Source organism: Lutjanus erythropterus, chromosome 4, assembly GCF_056507025.1.
Source record: "Lutjanus erythropterus isolate fLutEry1 chromosome 4, fLutEry1.hap2, whole genome shotgun sequence".
NCBI lineage: Eukaryota > Metazoa > Chordata > Actinopteri > Lutjaniformes > Lutjanidae > Lutjanus > Lutjanus erythropterus.
The window spans coordinates 17,433,202-17,456,237 of NC_139320.1; the positions used below are offsets into that span (position 1 = coordinate 17,433,202).

The 23,036-nt window shown below is 38.9% G+C and overlaps 1 protein-coding gene across 3 annotated transcripts in view; it reads right to left on the minus strand.

The window, feature by feature from the left end:
• rap1gap2a (RAP1 GTPase activating protein 2a) overlaps nucleotides 1-23,036 on the minus strand; it is a 116,275-nt gene that overhangs the window by 73,645 nt on the left and 19,594 nt on the right. For all 3 annotated transcript variants that reach the window (XM_084717136.1, XM_084717135.1, XM_084717139.1), the window contains exon 2: nucleotides 22,101-22,136. In XM_084717136.1, coding sequence (XP_084573262.1) covers nucleotides 22,101-22,136 — 36 coding nt within the window. The remainder of the gene's footprint in view (nucleotides 1-22,100; nucleotides 22,137-23,036) is intronic.

The following is a 23,036-nucleotide window of genomic DNA, read 5'->3' on the forward strand; positions in this document are numbered from 1 at the left end:
AGACCTCATTTCAGGCATAAAATGAGACCTGTTCAAAAACCAACTAACTCAAGATGAGGGAACCGGAAGAACAAAAATGCTAATTCAGTTTCATCTTTATGACTCATTCATGCAACACACCAGCGATGTTAGCCACTGTTTCCAGCCATTATGCTGAGCTAAACTAATCTGATGCTGGCACCGGTTACATATCTACCATTCAGACATATCAGGGAAACAGCTCTGCAAAAATGTGAATACATGAATTTCCCAAAATGTAGAAAAATAGGACAGTGGAAAAGAAAGATCCTGGATGATACAAATGGCAAACAACATAAAGATATAGCTTAAGAAAAATATGTAGATAATCGAATTAAAAAAAAAACTAACCTGAAATTAATATGAGAAAATCAATTATGAAAACAAGTAAGTAAATAAAAATTGAGTGAGGAAATGAGAGACACACAACAAACGAGAAAGAGAATCAGCAGAGGATGGAGAGAAAATACAAGCGAAAGATCACAGGCGAGAGTTGGAGCAGAGAAATGATGTGAGTGGTGCACGGCGATGATGAATAGGAGATATATCCGTTCCTTTTGTGGCGCTGATTACAGTGTCAAATCACAGACAGTCCTTTGTTAATCACCAAACGCACTGGCCTCAACTCGCGCTCTGCTCACTGCTGTCATTTCCACCGCTACAGGAATGTCATCGGATAATTATTTTCACACAGGCTGGGCTATTTGCAGCATGGGTGTTTATCTCTGCTTATGATGTGTTGGTAAATTGGCTTCGGGCAATATTCTGTCACTCTTTCTCTCTCACACACAAATAAATTGCTGTGTAAATATGTGCATGGTCTGTGTCTATGGTTTTTGACATTTTTGTCACTGATCGCTGAAATTACTGCAAATGGATTTGGAATGCAGTATAAAAACGTAAGCCTACAAAATGAGCTTTACTCTTCTGCTCCTGAAAGCGTCACATGATGCATCAGAAAAAGTAGACTTTATTTGTTCTGTTACAACTCTTTCTTTTTGTTCAGGCGTTTTATACTTTATATGAACCAGTGTTTGTCCCACTCTTTTATTCCTCTGTTCTTTCTCATTCCTCTTTACTTCCCTGATGTCATGCCGAACATCAGAGAGTGAAATCAATTTCCCGCTTTCACAGCGTACTTTTTTCACAGCATATGTTGCTGACGGCTGCTTGAGCCTCAGACGTAATTATACACACAAGCAAATTTAAATTCACACCTCAGGGATTAGAAATAGAGGGAGCATGAGGAAGTAGAATAGGAATTTATTATATTATTCTGCATTCATGTGGTGTTTAAATAATCTGGTTAGTCAAATTATTTATTAGTCTTAACGCTGGTAAAAAGTAAAGCTATATTTTACTGGTTTTAGGGAATATACCTGTGTGCAGTTAAAGTACTTTTTTAGCATAGTCGAACTGAATAGCAAAATGGATTTCTACTGGGATGCTAGTCTCAGCCAACCCATCACCCAACAACAAGTCTACCCTACCCTTCTTGTACCCTTCCTCAGTAACTTAAAAGCTGCCAAAGTTGGAACAGCAATGTAATTCTGAAAAGGTACCATCCAAGGAGTACATGATAGCCACGTTACTGTAGGATGAAAAGTCAGGAGATGCTTATAGCACCACTGTGGCAGATACACAGTACTGTATGTACTGCAGCAGTGCATGTATTAACACTCATTTGTTAGCTTTTTAGCCTTTCCAAATCATGAATTATGGATTGAACAGTGTGTTTGTCTGCTCTAATGTAAACTACAAACATTAGCTTGTCTGGTGAACTTGCCCCTATGTAGTATCTCAGCACTGGAAGCCAATCTTGGATGCTATTAGAGTTTAAGCTACCATTATCCACTCTTGGTTTGGGGTAAGTTTGCACTCCAGCATCAATAGCCAAATTTCTTACCAAATATAAACTACAAATCGCTAGTTGAGCTAGTCTTCATCCTAAAAACAATTTTTAATGCAATATCAAAAACTGAAACTGAAAACATACTGTTCCGTAATTCTGTAAAAAATACTGTATGGAAAAAAGCCAAACAGAGTGATGTTAGAAAGAAACAATCGGACCTTGTAAACTTCCTTATTGTTAACTAGTTTTTTACTGTAAGACAACAACAAATCTGTTTCACCATGTCCCACACATAGGTTATCGGACTGGTGAGGATGCTAACTTTTGCTACAATAGCTCAGAATAGACAAACCAAACAGTGGCTACAGTGTTTTGTTACAGTTTGTTGGAAGTTTCACAGCCACCATAGGTTCTCCTATGCACTTGGAAGGGGAGAGTGAGACAGGTTGTTCGCCACCTGCAAGCTTACAGCTAAATAGCGCATAATCCTACACACTGGTCCTTTAAAGCTATAGATTCTGCCAGTGGCAGTTATAATCATAGTCGACTAGGCCTACACATGATAGGTGCTTTTTTCTATTTGTTTGAAATCAAAGGGTCTGTGTAGTACCGTGCGAGAGCAGAAAGCTTGATAGGCATGGTAATACTGACTAAGGGCTGCACAAAGAAGAAATTGTGCCCTACTGTCAACCATGTTGCACAGCTGTCACTATAGCAAAATGGTGAATATCTCACTGTACATTCAGATTTTGATCTTATGGAGCATGTAATTTGATTTTGTACCGGCCGTGTGTAAATTGCCATGATCTATCAACAGACGCCATTACCATTTTAGCTGTTAGCAACAATGGACGGGCCAAGCAGGCAAGGACAAGCTGAGGCCATATCTGCAGTTTGCTGGTGAATATGGAGATGAATTATCCCTTTGAAAGAAAATTGGGTTTGAGCTCAGCTCTGCCAGAGCGAAACAGGACCTTGTTCCCTACCTCTGATGTATTTACAAAATGGACACACGGAGAGGATGAAGTATGTATGCATATAAAACACAGAGCTGAATGGGAGCCAAAAACAGCTTTAATAAAGATTTCTCCCGTAAATCACCAATGACTGACATTTAGAGGAAGGTGAGCCAATAAAAGAACTCAGAAAGATAAAGCAACAGTCTGAGAGAAAAGCAAAAGCTCTAAAACGGCTTCTGAATCAGAGGATGAACCAGAACCTGAGTGAAGTGCTGCTCCATCTTCTTTCAACAGCTTTCATGTGGATGTTTGAGAATGACCACAAAGGGTCACGGAGGAGGCACAGATGCACTGACCCTCCATCTCCTGAACACACATTCACAGAGGTCAAACTTTACAAGAAGAGGTGGTGGGGGTTCTTTCATAACCCCCAGTCCTTCATCTCGGCCTCATTGTTCTGCTTGCTCTGCCCTCCTTCCAGCTCATTTTACACAAGAAAGATTCCATCTCTTTTTCTATTCCGACAGCCCTCGACCCCCTTTCCTCTCCCATCCTGTCCCTCTTCTCTTTTTTATACTACATCAACACTACTACAGTTAAATCCGTCTCCATCCAGACAGGCGTTTTGGGACTGTTTCAGGAATATCCATCCATACTAACATGCCTGAAAACGTTTTTCACTTGACCATTCATGTACACTGGATATGCGTGAGCCCGTGTAAACAAGAAGCTGTCAAATACCAAGACAACAGAATAAAAAGGATGAGCCAGGGAAACAAATAATCCTCCTGGATAAAGCTATTTTTATTAAACAGTGCCAGTGGCTTTGTGTTTTTTTTCCTCTCTTTTCCGTTATCGTATTTTGAACATGCTAACAGCAAACTTACCAAAGTTAGCAGCTAACATATGGTAGCTAACTTTCAAACGTTGTTGCATTAAAATTAATCTATTATTTACACACACGCACACACATTTATGACTGAAACAACTTAAAGAGGAATGCTAACTAAGTACCCATTAGCTCTGCTAGCTCCATTAGCCATGTTTTGGCGTCCACATAGCAAATGTCAGAGGCTCAAAACTGCTGGAATCACCCCCTGACGACCAAGAATAATGCCGAAATGTAGACTGGTTGTTGGTCAGTTGTTCACCTTCAACACAGAATGTATGAATGTGTCTCTCCTTTGTAAAATGGCAGCAACGATAATGTTAGATAATGTTCACTAGCCGCTGTAGCTGTTGACTCAGCTGACGGCAAAGTCCAGTATGAGGCAATCAAGGCAGATTAAAAGGCAGATAAAAATCAGCCACAAACTAAATATCCAGAGACATAAACTTTCAAACAAGCATTCAAACTGAAGCGATCAAGCAACAGCCAGCCTTACAACGTCTGTAAGGGACGCAGTGTGATGAATCAGGGGTATGAAAGGCCGTGAGTGATAAGACCCAATCAGGAAGTGCACATGAGTGTCTGCTTCATTGTTTCCCAAAGGTCTCAGTTTTTGCCTGTCTAGACTGAATGCAACTGTGGAGTTTTAAAAGTGAAAAAGTAGCAAAACGTAGTACTGTGGATGTAGCCTTAGATATTAAGACCATCTCTATTCCAGGGGGTAGATGATGGCTATGCCAGAAAGGAAGGAAGGAAGGAAGGAAGGAAGGAAGGTCTGACTTTCTGTTTGTCCAATCTCAGCAAAGGACCTGCCTCCACTGGTCTATTATGGCTTCCTTGCTTTCCTCTTTCACTCTCGATCCTTCTGTTTGCTCTGAACCATGTAAAGTCACCCTCCATCCCTTCACTCATTCTCTTTCTCATTTTCTGCACTCTCTGCAGCATCGCCCTCCTTTCTTTTCAGATGCTAAGGAGACAGGCTGTAATTTGCCGCTAGCTTATGTCAAGTGTTTGTGTACAAAACAGGAACAGCAGTGATCTCAGAGCATAACCTACAACATCCTCTTAAGTTGGTTTCCAACGGCAACACTGCCAGACCTACTTAGTTTTGGCAAACAGTCCCAGAGAAGCAACAGAGACCGATGAGACGAAATGCACACAACACACACCAACTTAGCAATAAAAGAGTAAACTGCAAAGTGATGAAAACACACATGCTATTGAGTGTTGTTATTACTTTCCACAATAAGGATGTATCATCCTGCATTTTTTAATTAGAAAATGTGATGATATTACAGCTGATATTGCCAATTAAAAAGACAGACGCCCTCTAAATGTCAGATTGCTATTGAATTACCTCAAATAAGTAATTTCCCATTTCAACTTCCTCATAATTAGTCATCACCCCTTCCAGTAAAGTTCACTTTCTCTTGCTGGAAGAGTCCTCACAAATCTGAATACTGATGTTAAAAACTTTTACTTTGTGTTTGCTGTTATTCTTTTTTTTTTCTGACAATAACTACAATGACAAGAAAAAAAAAAAGCAGCAATGTGTTAAATTTGGATTATACTCCCAAACGAACATGTGCACAGACAACAATGGACACCACAGATTATTGGGTAAGACTCATGTTATTCCATTGCACAATACACTTGAGATCAATGCTGTCACACATGCCCCAAACTCAAACCTCAAACTCAAACCTCAAACTCAAACCTTACTCAAGATATAACTTTAAAAGCAGTTCATAAATATATAGTATATATATTTTTTAAAAAGCTCAATAATTCCTTAAAACAGCTGGGAGTTGAAGTTTGTAGCAAATGTTACTTGGAAGTAAACACTGAATGGTGCATTTGTTTGGGAACTATTTTTAGCAGCGGATTAATGCACATTTGATGTGCTATATTTGGTGAAGTAGGAATGTGTGTGTGGGCTTGAGTCAAATAAACTACAGTGTGTGTGTCATAGTAATTGAGGAACATGTCACCCTGTGCACCCTGTGAGACTAAATGTGTGTTTTAATATATTAATGGGTTTTATTGTCAGTGAAAAAATGTGGACTTTTGCCATGCTTATTACTTAGAATTTTTGACATAAAAATAATATATTGAGCAATGAAGCTTTATGTGAAGAGGGTAATAATCAACTGAGGATAAAGGTGGAATAATAATGCTACTTTTGACTTACTGTGATGAATAATGAACTTTTTGAATAAGAAACTCAGCGCTGACATGCTTTCAGGTGTGTATTTTGCAGAACTGACGCATATGTAACTGTAGGATCAGTTTGCAGGTTTGCAGAATCAATCTCAGTTTATCTTTATCCTCAAAGAAAGTCAGAGAGCGTGGTAGAGACGAAGACATTCACAGAACAAGAACAGGTACATTCTCTGATCCTCTCGCCTCCTATCTGTCTCACCTCCCACATCCCCCGTGGATAGGGATGTGCATGTTGGTGGGTGTGCATGCTACTGCGCGTGTTTGTGTGCAGAGGCGAGCGTGTGCGTGCTGTTTACCCATTCTACACAGCTTGCCGCTCAGGGAGCCTTCTGCCTCTAAATAGGTGAGGGTCTGTTTTATGAGCCCTTAACAGCCAGCACTCAGGCCAGATGGTGCGCTTATCAGCTACTCTGTGTGTCTGAGAGTGTAAGTGTGTGTGTGGAATCGGGCAGAAGGCAAGAAGTAAATATTTGTCAAAAGCAAAAAGGCAGCTGGTTGTCTTGGGGACTTTAGAGTAACAAGACTCTCACTTAACAAGCAGAGCACACACAGAGGGACACTGGTGACAATACATTTTATTACAATACATTTTAGACATCAGGAGAGAAAAGCAGAGATGATGTTTTCTGTAGTTTACTTTTTATGCTTCTCTGTCAGGGATATGGCTGCTGATGAACTGACAGGCTCTGAATAAAGCAGGTAGCCCTCAGGCTAATTTATGTTGTCAAATTTTACCAAGACAAAAAGGAAAATTAAAATTAAAACTATAAAATTACATACATACATGTGCCAGGTGACCAGGAATTGGACCATTTTGTTCTTATTTATGAATGATAGCCTTTCGAGTGGAATTAGATTCAGGAATTTTTCAAACCAGAGAGAAACATCTGGAGATTCATAACCGATCCACCAACCCTGCCACGTACCAACCAATTCTCAATATAAATCTATTCTTAGCAGCAAGCTCATCTCCCTCATCTAGTCCTAAAATACAAATGCCTGGGCCTAATGTTGACCTACATCCCAGCATACCATCAAATTTTCTTTTGACGCTATACCAAAATTCAACAATATTTGGGCATTCCCAGAAGACATGAAAATATGTGGCTTTGCTGGTATTACATTTTGGGCAGATTATAGTACAATCTGGATCATACTTGGATCTGATGAACCAGGTAACATGCAGTTTATGAATTATCTTAAATTGAGTTTCATGAGATGCACTTGAGCAAGTTATCTTTTTTGCATTTAATAAGTTTTTTTTTTTCCCAATCATCCTTACTTATTGTGGTCCCAAAATCCATTTTTCCATTTGTCAGGAACATCTACTGACATTAGTATCAATTTTCTCACATTTAACAAGTCCCCCGTACAGATAACATAAAGTCTTTTTATGTACTGACAGCAATTTTTCAGGAAAGCTAATCTCTGCCTTCTTTTTATAGTGGGAAACCAAATGAACATAACTCCTCAGTTGCAAGTATCTAAAAAAATGAGTTTGTTCTGGTCCATACTCTGTTCTCAACTGACCTTCTTATGTCAGTAAGCAAACATTAATGAGTGCTCATTTGAGCAAGAAAATGTCAAATGTAAGGAAAATAAAGGGTGAGGATGGAGTAAAAGCATGGTCTGTCATAAGTCACTTTCTGCATATTGTAGCCACTACAGCCTGTGATTTATTTCAGTATAGGTCTCTCAATTTTTAATTCATCTCCTCTCGAAAAAAACAAAAAACCCTTTACTCTTTATCTCTCCACTGAATACAGTACCTCAGTGCAGTGACTGCTCCAGAACAATTATATGAGATTTAACCTCGCTGTAAGCAGAAGCTCCTGTCCCTGCCTGGGCCAGCAGCAGCCACCTGATCATCCTTTAATAAAGCTGTCCCTCCTCGCCATATCCATAAACCTCAAGCCACCAAGTTTATTCCTTTGAATAAAAGAATGTAAGAGCATGAATGAAATCAAGCTTCCCTACAGACAGACAGTGCAGAGTTCTGGTTCATTATACGGGGCTGTAGGTGTCATGTTACTAGTCATGTCGTGCTGTCTCTGATGTATCTCTAGATCCATGGGGGAAACACACCGTGGTTGCTATGGGTAGCCACTAGCATCGCAAGTCAGATTATCTTTCCACCAGCCATGTTTGATGCACAGACAATGAAGTCTGGCTGCAAGGCCGGGCAACCAGGGCCTATCACCATGGTAATGAACCATACTGGACCATCCCTTATGATCATCAGTTCTTGCTGCCATGGCAACAGCCTCGGCTCTCTATAGGCTGTTACATACAGTATGGCTGAATAACCAAAGGTGCACTTATCTTGCAGTGGTAACCTATAGACATAAGCATGCAGGGTTTAAGATACTGTAAGATAGGTGACGCTATGATGGAGGATGCCACTATGTGTTTTTCCACCTTATTCATTTCTAATATAATGGATTTAAAAGTTGTCAAGACAAAGGAGAAATTAAAATAAAACATGGCTGCAACACAAAAGAAAGAAACCCTTCAAATTGTCCTTGTGGCACCTCAGTGGATCAACTTGAATCTTTTTGTTTGCAGTAGATGATAAAGAATGCAGTGTAAACTGTAAATTTCACAATTGAAAGCAGTCATGTAGAGCTGTTCTCAGTATCAGCCTCAACAGGTGGACGTGTTAACAGGTGGGTCAGAGCTCAACACTGATTCAGGATGCGTGGAGATAGAGAAATTGCTCACTCTAGTGATCGTTTTTCTGCACTTCAGCTGGCTTCCTTGCAGAGGACTAGGACAAACATGTGCCGCCAGCTCCCCCTCGTGGTCACAGCAGAAACAGGTGAAAATATGTGGACTGTACTATTGAACCCATGTACTGATAAAGGACAGTGTAAACAAATAAATAAATAAATGACCTGAAAGAAAGATTTTAGCCTAAATTAAAGCAGGAAGAATCTATAATTTTTTCTAGGTGTTTAACCAAGTGAAATGTGTTGTTGTAACAAGATTGTATTGTGTAAAGGATAATGTGTAATGAGTACATCATTATTGTGAAATAAACCTCAACAGGGTGATGCAAGGGATTTATTTCGCAATAATGACTCATTCATTGTAAATTATCCTGCATATTACAGTACTATGTACCAAAGAAATCTATAATTTGACACAAAATATTAATTAATTGTTCTTTTTTTAATTTAAAAATGTTTTTGATGTTTTTAGTTTGTTCAAGGTCTATGATTAGAACTGCATCCATAGCAATGGTCTGTTCTTCATAGCAACTTTGTAAATCTCAATTTCTTATTTATTTGATTTAATTGATCTAGTTATTTATTTGGGTATAGTTTTTTATATAGAGATTTTTTTTTTCATTATTTTTATGAGGTCCTATGTCAGCTACTGTATTCAGAGGTTTTCAAAGTGGGAGGTGGACATTCCCAGGGAAGTTTCAAACGGTTTCAGGGTAGGCTCACTGAAAGGAGGTTAGTTGTGGAGTGTCTATGAGATCAGTAATGAAACTAAGCAAGTAAACTAAGACTCTGAAAACTCTTGTGCTATGTAACAAATGAAAAACTAAATAAAAAGTTAAAAAATTACATTCACGTATTACAAATGATGTAATTAAACTACATTCCGCAGCTTAAATTCTTTACAATTGGAGGTGTGAGAGGAGAGGAAGTGCAACATCCTCCCCTGAGCTCTTGAGGATGGGTGGAGTTCCACCAGTTCCCACATCACAGTGCTACAAGTGTCTCCACACTTTCTGTACTGTTTTCTCACACACACACACACACACACACACTCATGCAGCCACCCAGTCAGCGCGAAACAAAATCACACATAAAGCCAGAGGTGGTATTGTTTAAAAAAGTGAAATGAAACTGTGCTACGAGGGGTGACTCAATCCCATGTGTATGATTGTGGTTACATTGAACTCTGGTTCCCAAATTACTCACAGCTGTGATGTTTTGTATTTGAGAACACCGGACTAAATTGCTCTGCTTTCTCTCTGCTGCTGGTTTACAATATGTTAGGTACCAGACTGTAACTGTGTACACTACACTAACAACTGCATCCAATAAGCAAAGCACAATAAAGCTGACAGCTCATTAAGCTTGCATACAGCCTTCCTGTGACTAATCATTGCTTCTTCTCCCCATGCTATACAGTAAAGCCTTGAGCTTTAATAAACCATCACCTAAAGTAAATATGATACCGGCAGACATTTCGTCTTGTGTTTGTTCGGTGGTCACAACTCACCATCGTTCCCCGCAATATAGAAGGTGGACCAGGAGATAGAGTAAATGCCAGGCTCCAGAAATAGCAACGGCCCATTTGCTCTTTTCCATGATGCCGGCAGACAGATAACATTTACACCTGGCCCCAAAAAACTAGGCTAGACAACGATAAGGGGAGGGGACTTTTTTTGAGAAGAAGGCACCACCTCCTCTTATCATGCCCTTCTCTTTTTAAAGGGGGCCTCTTTCATGTTTTCGTCTAAACCAGGGGTGTCAAACTCAATCACAGAAGGGGCCAAAATTTAAAACACAGTCTAAGTCGCGGGCCAAACAGGATTAACATTTATAAAACAGTCTAAAACTGACTATGTTTTATTCAGAAATATGAATTTGAACAGCCAGACTGCAACAACTTTTTTCCTCAATAAAATAAATAAGATTTAAAATAATTATTTTCTTCAGCAATAACAAAGGAAAACGAGAATATTTCAGCTCAGAATATTTAAGATCACATATCCAGGTGGGGGTTACATTTGAAAATGCTTGCTTTTTGTCTGGACACAAGATATCACACACTTTAATCATGCAAACCCTCAATGGCACTGCATTTGACATAAAAATATGCTCATATAATAATATTACAAACCCATTAGCCCATCAGGTACAGATGAACATATTGACCTGCTCAATTTAACATTAAGGCCAAAACACACTGAGAACTTCAATAGAAAAGTCAACTGTAGCTTCTATGGCGAACTGCAGGCTTCAGATTTAAAATTTAACACCACAGAACCAGCTGTATTTTAGGAAAAGGTTAAACTGCACACTGACACACACTGAGGTGATGAAGAGGAGAGACAGAGTCTGGACTCTTCATCATGACTTACAATGATGCAGCAATTAAGTATTTAAAAGTACACAAATCAGACTTGGAGTAAAAAAAATAGCACACCACAGAAGTGTACATTAATATTATGATTCATGATCAGTTTTTTATGTCAAGTCGACATATCTGTCCATATTTATTTATTTATTTCTCTCTCTCTCTCTCTCTCTCTCTCTGCTGTGGGTCAGTCTTATTTTTACCTTACCTTATCAGACAAAGGCCTCAGAATTTGTGTTTCACCAGCAGTCAAATTAGAGGGGTGGTTGTTTTGACCCAGCAGGAGGTCGGGGCAGGACGCAGGAGCAAAGTAGCCAGATGTGTTGCTGTCATACATAGCAGGATGTGTCTGTGTGGAGCCAGACCTTCTGTAGCTCTGTGGACAGACGTCTGTCTCTGTTTTGTCGGGGCTAAACGTGGCCCTGGCTATGTGACACTATTTGTCTTATTTTGTTTCTGGTTTACCTTTTTTATATCTTTTACTCTGAGCCCTATTGTCTTTTTAACTGGATTTCAGGAGTCCTCCTTCATCACCAGCATCATCATCATTGTTGTTATAATTCTTATTGAAAATGTTCCTTTCCATTCTTCCATGTGACAAGCTTTCAGTTTATCTACACACTCTGTCAAATGAGTCAAAATACAAATTTAATTATTTGTTTTAGTGTTGATATGATTAGGACCAATCCTTCTGCAAACAGTCCACAAGAGGACCAGAAACACCCACGGAAAGACAGACACTGACATGGACCAAAGTCCAAAAGGTGAAGTGTATTAAAAGGGGGGAAATGGCAAATAAATTATAATTACATCTGAGTACTTGGAATAATCAGGCCATAACTGAATGTTGTAAAGAAAAAGGAGACTGAAACTGATGTTGTTCAATTTATTTCTTCAGCTATGATCATGATCTGCAGACTACAGGTAACCTACAGGTGATCTAACAGGATGTTCGTGTCTCTTCCTCTACTCTCTCATAAGTCTACTGAAAACTGTCCGACTTGACTGCAGATTTTCATCTCCACCTCCTGCTGTGGTAGATATTTTTTTCTAAATCGGCCATTCGTTGTTTGGTTTGCCCAGGCTACTATAGAAACATGGCTGTGCAACATGGCAGCCTCCATGGAGGAGAACCATAGACTTATTAGAGAACTAGACAGAACTTTGCCGCTCAGCCCTGCTGCCAGTTTTTTCCAGTGGCCACTCGCGGTATTGCAACAAAAATTCCCCACCGCCCCAAAAAGCATTTTACCCCATACACCCCCAATATAAAACAGACATCAATAAAACTGTTGACAGGACACCTCAAACTGCAAACAAGGTCAGTTATGACTCTGAATTTTTGATTCATGCAGGTTTTATATTTGTGGACCATTCCTCGAGCTGAAAAAAAGCAATTTTAAAAATCTGTGACATCTCCGTAATGTAAAGTGCATGGGAAATTGCAGTCAGGGGGAGGGGGGAAACAATACTGCACATATTCAGTGGGCCATATCACCAGGAAGTAAAGCTGGAAGCTAGAAAACACTTGTGGCTCATGCACCAATTCCCACAGGACTGAATGAGTGCCATCTTTGCATTCAATATCTAGTTCATTGTGTATCTATGAAGAGGACCTGCACCCTCTGCTGATAGAAAAATCTCATTCTAAGGTAAAAAAAAAAAAAACACTGCAATTCTTATTATGCACTAATGAAAATATACTTATGAATTTTATCTAACTAATTTCTGACATATTCCGCCAATAGATAACCATTAATATTACTTGCTGCACCTTAAAACTCAAATTAAAGAAATTAAATGCTACACATTAGATTACAAATCAGCGCTATCCAGCAAGGTGTGGCCCAGCAGCATGTTACTCTTGAAAAGCAGAGAGAGGAGAAGCCACAGGTGCCTGTGGATCCACATCACAGCACTGCAAGCAGAGTGTCTGAGTGGACGACGCTCTCAGATGTAAACAGCTGCTCTGTTTGAACTGAGCAGAGAATGGCAGAGGTGAAGAGGAGGAAAGGGGACAAGAGAACAGGGCCTGAGGAGAATGAAAATAATAATGGAAGACAAGTATCAGCGTCTAATTAGCAGCAGCTGGCTACAGACTCTCGCTCTCTCGCTCTCTCTCTCTCTCTCCCTCTCTCCCCCTCTCCCTCTCTCTCTCTCTCTCTCTCTCTCACACACACACACACACATGTTAACAACAGAGGGGTAGAGGAAAAGGCAGGCAGACAGTTGGTCACACTGAAAATCCAGAGAGTAAAACAATCTGTGGTTGAGCCTGAAAAACAAAATACTCGATTTGTTTTGGTACTTACAATCTGCCTGAAGCCCTCTTGACCAGACATATGAACAAAAGTAGGGTTGGGTAATAATGGATTAAATGTAATCAGAACAGAAAAAACAAGTTACTATGATGAGCATTTGAAAACATTTGAAAAAATTGTAATAGATTCTACAATCCCAATTGAAAAAAGTTGGGACATTGTGTAAAATGTAAATAAAAACAAGCCAATGATGCAAAAACCTTTTGACCTATATTCAGTTGAATGCAGCACAAAGACAAGATATTTAATGTTCGAACTGATAAACTTTTTAAAATGTGTTTCAAATTCAGAAAGAGTGAATATTTACAAAAAACAATACAGTTTATCAGTTTGAATGAGTTAAACATCTTGTCTTTGTACTGTATTCAATCGAATAAAAGTTGAGGTACATTTTTAAAATTGTGAAACTTTTTTCATGATAATCAGTGGTTTCTTAAAAAAGGGCTCCACTTTCTGGTGGTTTATGTGTCAGTGTCCATTTTGTTTTGTTATGTTATTTATAGTAGTAGTATTTAACCCAATGGACTACATTACTAATTACAAAAATGCCATGTGATTTATGTTCACTAACTGATTCAAAACAGGAGCGCCAGTGACACACAGATGTAATACCATATAGAAAGAAAGTGATTCATCCTTCAGGCTGATGTCAATCAAGTAATTTCATGGATCCTCCTCACACTGAGCAGGCTGTGATGAACAGCGCTGACTGACAAGGTTTCTGATTGGAGCCATCATACAGTCGAGGACAAAATTATTAGCCCCCTTATAAAAGTTAAAGTTTTTTTTCAAACTTTTCCCAAGTTTTTTAATAGAGCAAGGAATTTTCAATATAGCATTTCTAAACATACTAGTTTTGTTTAGAAAGCATAAATTATTTCTATTTGCGCACAATAACAGAATTATTTCAGAAAAAAAAGTTACCAGTAAAATTACAGTATAAAAACTTCAGTAAGGGTTTGAGCTGTCACTTGAGCATCATGACAAAAAGAAAAGAAATCAGTTTAGACTTGAGAAAAATAATTGTTGATGAAAGATATACAAAGTTATCACAGCGTTTCCAAGTGTCAAGAACTGGAGTGAGAAGTATCATCAAGAAATTCAAAGAGAACCACACGGTAACACACACAAGACTGGCAGAGGTAGGAAGAGAAAGATTTCAAAGACTAGTGAGAGACATGTCTAAAGACCCCAGAATTACTGCCAAGACACTAGTGAATGACTTAGCCAAGTCGGGAATTATAGTCTCAAAGAAGACGATCACTAGAGCCCACAACAACGACCCAAAACATGTGTCGCTCCTGGTGAAGAACTACCTCCAGAAGACCAAAGTGAAAGTATTGACTGGCCTGCACAAAGCCCTGACTTGAATCCCATTAAAAATCTGTGTGGTGAACTGAAGACCAAGGTCCATGGCAGAAGACCATCAATTCTGGAAGAGCTTGAGAGATTTGCCAAAGAAGAATGGACTTGGATTCCTCAGGAGACGTGTCTGAGACTTGTTGAAAACAAACGACTGCAGGCTGTTAGGCTGCAGGCTAATTTCTTCATCTGTATATCCTCAGGAAACACACACAACTCACAGCATCACTGCACTCTGCTCTTATCCACGTGCTGTCCTATCCTGCTCTATTCATTCTGGCTTTACTGTACTTTACTGTAAGCTCAGTAATCTCCTCTCTCCTCTGTACTGCAACATCAGCAGGAGCTACTCTTCCTGGAGTAGTGGTCAACAAAAAAACAACTTATCTAGTAGCCTGTAAAAGATAGTGTGTAGTGTAGTGTTATAGAGGAGCAAAGAAACCAGAAAATATTCACATTCAAGACACTGAAATCAGATCATTTTGACTTAAAAAAGTATATAATTAACAACTCATTTAATGATTGACAACTAATCAATTATTCAATTAAACATTGCAACTCTACAGCTAACATCCACTGACCTCAAATGAAGTGGAAGAGATAGATCGTTCTTCCCATTATTAACACGTATTATAAGAGCATTAATCTTAACAGTCTGCACAGGGACATCAGCTTTTTAAAAGGTAAATGTCAAAAAAGACATAAAATGTCTTACAACACATTTTCCTTCACTTTATGTTAATGTATTAATGGTGACCAAATCTGTTCCACACTTGCAACAACATTAGAGTGACCACTAGGTATACCATTGATTCTTTTTAGTCCATTATTTTAACATTTATTAGTAAATGATAGTAGTTTTACTTATTTCAAGTAGTTTTGTCAGCTTGATGAATGATCCATGTAAGGGATAATGTACAAAGAGCAGATCATTATAGCAAAATAAACCCCAACATTGTGCAAAACCCAGACCTGACGCAGAGAGGTCTTGAATCACCCTGAAGGGGTTTATTTCATAATTACTAGCTAACGGTATATTTTTCTACTTATTACAAGGCTGCTTACTTAAAAAAAAGCAATGATATGGCACAAAATATTCATTTTCAAATTATTTTATATATTTAAAACTGATTTTATCACTGCTCCAGTGTCTATAATCAGAACTGCATCCATAGCAACAGGCTGCAGAAATAACCGACCTCAGAATGCTGCAAGTGACCAATCAGAATCAAGAACTGGTCAAAAACATATAATTAAATTTAAATAGCAACTTGTGATATCAGCAGTCCTGACATGATGTACATCTCAGCTTGGAAAGACACTCTTCTACAGATAAACACCGGTCTGATATATAAAAACTTACATGAACTAAACAAAATACAAGTAAAAGAAAAGAAAAAATGTATTATGTAATTACACATACAAAGACAGTAACTCACCACAGTTTGCGGGGCATCGTCACACTCTATTAAGAAGCTGGTCAGGTTCACTCTCTCTTTCTCCCTCTGTATCTGTGTTTTATCCTCTCCCTCCTCTATTTTCCCTGTTTGTCCTCTTATAATATTCATTCACTCTCACCACCACTTCAAGACAAAACCCACAAACAGATGCACATGTCTGCTGACACACACACAGGTTTGATTATGCAGTTATTAATGAGGCGCTGTGTGTATGGTGAAGGTGGAGAGATCTCTTTGTAGTAACCATGAGCAGAGGAGAGGCAGAGCAACAGGGGGGATTAATGACAGAGGGGAGAGACAAGGAGAAAGTTGGAGTGAGGGGAGGAATAAAAAGCACACCGTGAACTGAGGGCAGGCAGGACAACAAAATAAAATCTTCACACCTGCTGCCCTGCAGCTGGTAACTTTGAAGTCAGACAACCATCTCATGTTTTTGTTCCCTTGACTTTCATTTCCCTTTTTCACCTTTCACTTTTTTGCTCTCCTCTTCCTTTATGGTTTTATTCTCCTCTACATTCCTGCTTGTTCAATTTCATTGCAGACCGATTACATATCAATTATAGGGAAAAAATGATAATAAATGATGCCAGCAATGGAGAGAAGAGGTGAAATTTTTGTCTTTTTTTTTGTCACCCTATTCTGCCTTCCTCCAAGCCCATCTTGTTCATTATTCCCCTTTTGTCATTTCTACTAAATCAAGGCTTTCTCAACCTTTCTTTGCCTATGAAGCTGCTTTGCTTTGACTCAAAATGGGATCATTTTTAATGGTATTTCTTAAAGAAGAAATATATAAAACCCAAGCTTTCAAAAATGAGCATTGCTGTCCAAACAGCAAATTACAGCCATAGATGGTGTATTAAATATGTTGAATCTCTATTTAATTAGTCTCACATAGCCAGTCTGGCTCAACACATGTACATTCTGCTATAGGGTTGGCCTTTGCAGTATACCGGTTCATATCAAAAACCAGTTTTTGTTTTCATTATGATATAAATTTTTCATATACCGCCATACCGGTGAATAGCCCAAACAACGTCCGGAACATGTGCGGCGGGAAAATGTTTCAGTGGGGACCCATTTCACTGCTGCACACCAACACCACAGGCGTGCTTGCTTGAGCACGTGCACTAGAGATGTTCCTGGCAACTAATTTCCCTATCGATTAAACGCAAACTTTAATTTGGACTCAGAAAGCAGTTAAAATTTAGCAGAATGTATTCATTTATAATGTTAAACACTACTGGGTGTATTACAGTCCTTATGACAGTAAAATGGGCTATTTAAAGACAATCAACTGCAGTAATTCTTTTCTCATTAGAAGAAAATGTGGGTAAGAACACTGTTGCATGAAAAAAAACAACAATACCGTGAAACCGATATGATATTTAAAACAAACGTGATGTAAAAATTTTGTCATACCGCCCAGCCCTACTATAGGGGGAAAAAATGGCCTGCCTTGTTTGCATGGATTTAAACCATGCTTGTCTATGCACTGTTTTCTTACATCCAACTTCTGGATCAGACACACACACACACACACACACACACACACACACACACACGTCTGTTTTATCCAGCGTCTAGGTAGAGTCACGACTCACTCATTCATATTCAGAGCCACTCAGTCTAATGACACCTGGCCGGGGAGCGAGGGAGACACTGGACGTGTGTGCGTGTGTGTGTGTGTATGTGTGTGTATGTGCATGTGTTTGTGTGCATGATCACAGATAACAGACAAGTCCTATTTTATATGACTCAGGCTAAGATGACTGTTTCTTTATGATAGAAACAAAGCTGACAGCAACCTTGTCTAGTGTTTTATCATCGGGCCTCTGGGGTTCCAGCTTAGCATTTTAATGCTGTAACTCGCACAGATATTCATGTACATCTGAAACTCATACTTTAGTTTCATATACTGTTAGATTTCTTATACTGTGGAAATACAAGCTCATCATTTCATTCCAAAAGTAATGAAGAACACTGTAATTAATGATGAGCTGCTTGGTGTTTAACTCAAAATGAGACTAGAATTACTGCCTCGAGGTCGTGGTTGCCTCGTGCCTCCAGCAGCCAATCAAGTTGCAGTTTACATCCAGTCTGTCAGGATTCATGAGTAGTGAACATTTTGATTATTTAGACTATTTTTACAAAGTAGCACAGAGGACTGCTAGAGAGCTGAACATTATGTCGTCACTGTGATGTTGACCTTTGACCTCTTGGACAGAAAATGTCATCATTTCATTGATGGAACTTGACCTTGACCCAAAAAACTAATTTATCATTGTGTCATTTTGTCTGTAATTTGATATATTAAAGTCTATTAAAGTCAAGTCATTTTTTTTATTTCTGAGGGACATTTTTCAACAGATGGAAACCAAAATGCCTTGGATTGACCTACAACCAATCAGAGCAATGAAATGCGTGACATCACACAGTGTCACATTGCAAGTCGGGGCGGTGCTTTCTAGCAGGAAAAATTGGCAGTCTGGTCACAAACTTTCTTTCTAACAAAATCTTGATTAACTCCATGTGTTTCTTTGTCAGTCATTGTATCAACTCAATAAACAGTTGTAACTGGCCCAAGGAGATGAAGGACGGGTGCAAATCTGTTTGAATGGACGTGTGGCCATTTGTATCTGCCAGAACAAATGGAACATGGGCTTGCAGATTTGTCCGATTCCCAGGCTGAAAGACATCTTCCGGTATCCTTACTTACTTACTTCAACCAATGCAAATCACCTTATTTCTGGTATTTTGTAAAATCAAGTCTTATTTTTCTTGCTCATCCTCTTTTATTTGTCTTTGTTTCAAGACACATATTTCGGGAAAATTCTATATGCAGTGACCGACTGAAAAACATCTAGAGTGATGTTTTTAACATCAAGAGATTGATTAAATTGATTAAAAAATGTGGGATGGGGGCCGTGAACTTTTTTCAGCTTCTGAAAGGGGGCCTGGCAAAAAAAGTTTGGGAACCACTGCTTTATGTTGTCAATTCTTAAAGCAATCCCTTCACAAAGTCAGCAGTGAAGTGTGGTGTTTCAACAGGTGGCGCCATTATGGCAAATATGCACAGCGCGTGCATGGCAAAGGTAGCAGGTGAGAGATGAAGACTGAAGACGAGGCAACACAAAGGGTTTCAACCTGTTCGTGGAGAGTAATTGACTTAAAAAAGAGTGGGGCACAGAGGAGTGTGCTCTGGAGAGTGTGCTTTGGGATGTAGATGTAGATGGAGACAAACACACAGAAGCCCTTCACCGCCCATCACTACGGCAACCTCCATTAGCAGGGCCTGCCGGTGGTTTGTTTCAACAAAGAGAAGCTCCTCACACACAATATACTCAAAAAACATCACACGAAGCAGGTCCATAAACTGAGCAAATGATAATCACATTTGCTCTCTGCTCCAATCCAGAATTCATTTGACCAATTAGGTGTGATGTAAAGCTCAAATGATCATGTCAGAAGGTCATTTTCACTTCAGCTTTACGGTTTTCTCAAATTTTACAGTCTGTCAAAACCTTCACTGTTACTTCTCTTTTCCCAGCTCTGATATATGAAGGGAACTCATAATTATCTGTTGGAAATTGTCAGTTCTTGTTTCCAAAACACAGACAACCAAAGTGAGAGTGAACAATCTGGCATCTGTCCAATGACTCAAACATCAACAAAGGAAGTGGTGGAGCAACACAGGGGAGCCGTTTAACAGTATAATCTGCCTCTGGACAGGTCGTGTGTTGAAGAAAAATAACAACTCTATCATTCAGAAACTGTGCACCAACCAGTTATATAAGATCATTATGTAATTTCATTAAGTCAAGTTATTCTTTATCATTCCCTGTGGGACCATTAGTCCTCTGCATTCGACCTGTCCTCGCCATAGTGGAGCAGTGGGCAGCCACATTATGAAACCCACAGACCATCTCCAACTCTGAGGCCAGTGTGTTCGTCAAAGACAAAAGCTAAAGTACTTCTATGCCTAACATGTATAGCTCAATATGAATATATAGCGGCTATGGACAGTGGATGGATGTACAGGTTGTTGCTGTGACGGTGTTAAACCACTTAAAGGGACCGTTCACCCAAAAATTGAAATTCAGCCATTATGTCACCCTCATGCTGCATGATTGTCAGGTTTAGTTTGTTAGACTACAAAAAAACTGCTTAAGTTTCACAAGAAAACAGCATTGCAGAATCTCGCAAACAACTGAAGTGAATGGTGACCAGTGACCAGACCAATGGTGTCTTAAAACTTGAAAGACATAATGTACACTATGTTTTAGTTTAAATCGTCACTGTAGATCCTCAGCTTGAAGTCCAATGCGCCTGCACACATCTGCACTGGGTATGTGTGGTGTGATGGTGAGCATGCACAAGTGAACAGCATCTTTTTCTGCAAAACTCCATCAGTATTTTGTGCTTTAAAAGTCTCTGTGTTCATCTTAGTAATTTTGGAGCTTCTAACTGAGTCTGAGGTCTGAGGTCTAGTTTCTCTCCTGCATCACTGTTTGTACTTGGAGATATCTACCTAATTTTACTGTTTTAAATTCGGTTTCAGCCGTGTAAGAGTTGTGTTAAGTTACTGCAAATGAAAACCCAACATTTCCTCTTTTGGTTGCTTTGAAATAAAATAATAGACATAAAAAATAAAGATTAAAAAAACACAGGATACTATCTATCTATCTGTCTATTGGAAATGAAATTGACATTTTTCCACAGCCGCACAAGACTTTATAAGCCATTATAAGCATGCCACATACTGGTCAATGTACAGGATAATTATTATAACTTCACATTATCACATTATATTTTTTATATTCAGCAGCATTTAAGTTAATCATTTTGAAATTTTAAACTAGGAGATGAAAAGAAACTTGAGCTTTTTTTTTTTTGCAAGAGACTTAGGTGGACGTCCAACACTTTGATCTTATGTTTATGTCTTCTGTGTAAAGCCCTACAGCAAGCATCTTAGACATGTTTTTACTTGAGCATCTAAGAGTGCAATATTAAAAAAAAAAAAAATAAGAATCATGTGAGAGATTTCTTATGGAGAAAAATCATGATTCATATTCTTGCAAGAACTGTGCAGCCCTAATGAATACAAGATCTCATTTCTGCCAATTCTGCTAGTATAACCCCCTAAATCTACACACTGGACCTTTTAAGACTAAAAATGGTTTCAGTAACTGAATATACCCCGAGGAGCAAAACCAGGGGCAGAAAAAAGACAAAACAACCACTGGCCCCTTAAATGATTCATGTTACTGTGAGTGCAAGGCAGAACAGGTTTTTGAAAAAATGAGAGGGTCATGGGGAAATTACACTGCTTGCTGCTTCATATTCACAAAGTAAGTAAGCCGCATTCACACCTGCGAGCCACAGTACAGCCACAGTATTTAACTACAACTGACCATCTCCACTGGAGCAGTGTGGAGCAGCACATGTTGGCAGCTATGAGACAGACAGCACATAAAATAGACATGGAAGTGATGAAATTGTGCTCAAAATAGCATCAAAACTGCAGAAGAAAGGAAAGTAATGAGTTTAGGTCATTTTCACTTTGAGCTGAAAAAGACTTTCTCTGAGTGCAGTCTGAGTAGGAGCGTCTATTATATTGTGTGCTGCTTAAGAATAATGCCCATAACTCTACAGTGAATCAACTTTTGAAGTTTTAGTCAGAATCAATAAGTGGCAAATAAGAGGAAATAGAGTCCAGGCTGTGGTGGCTTTCAAAAGTCACTTATGATGTGGCCAAAGCCACAATCTCGGTCTTCATTTGTGAGCAGTTATACATCAGTGCTTCTCAGGAATGTCTCCACAAACACATTTACACAAATTAACTGACTAACTAGGATAAGAATATTAACTAGCTATTGAGATACAGTTTTTAGAAGCAAGAAGATGCTGCAAACCTACCGGGCTTTCAGTGCAGACAGGGTGGACTTGTCAATCCTGGAGCAGAAACAGGAGAGAAAGACACACAAAAAGAGAGAGAGAGATTATTGATCACATCTCTGATACAAATTGCTCAAAAGCAGCAATTAAATTCATCGCTGTAAGTGCTCTTATTCTACAGCGATAAGAACATGAGAACTGCAGGACATGCACATCAAGATGGTGAGGAGTGAGATGCATGACTTCATCTCTGCACGGTACAATAGATCTCCTGATTGCTCTGGCATTTAAATGAGCAGTCATTAATGTGTGATTGCTTCTCCTGTCATATTCGCACTCACTTTAATATGGACAGGAAGAAATCTCCTTTGATGTGAAGCCTTAACATATCCAGTGAGCATGTTTCCATTTAAAATTACTATGGTCACCGGTGAAAAGACGTTCTGAATTGAAGTGAAATTTTTTTTCATTATTTGAAGGCGCTGATTTAACGTTCAGATTTAGATCATATTTCACTGGGATTTGCTTTACATTTTTCCTTTCCTTTACAATGTATAAATGATAACCTTAATGAACTACAACAAAATTCCTCAGTTGAAAGCCAGAAGAAGAAAACTGCCACACATTTACTTGGATGAGGGTCATGTGTTTAACCCACCCATCCACCACAACATCCTGCCCACTTAAGTGTCTTTGTCACTGTTTATAATACATCCCGGTGCACATGTCTTGGAATAGTCAAAGCTGTGACGAATACGCCAAAGTACTTGCACATTACATTAAGAACTTCTCCTGTTAAGATGTCCTGGAAGCTGCTTCAGCCTACACAATTTGTATTTATTCTGCTTCAACCTATGACTGAACATAATGTCAAAATTATTAAATAAATTGGTATTTTGTGTCACGTTGATGTTTTAACCACATTTTAGCTGGTTGATAAGAGGGTGAAAAGAGGTC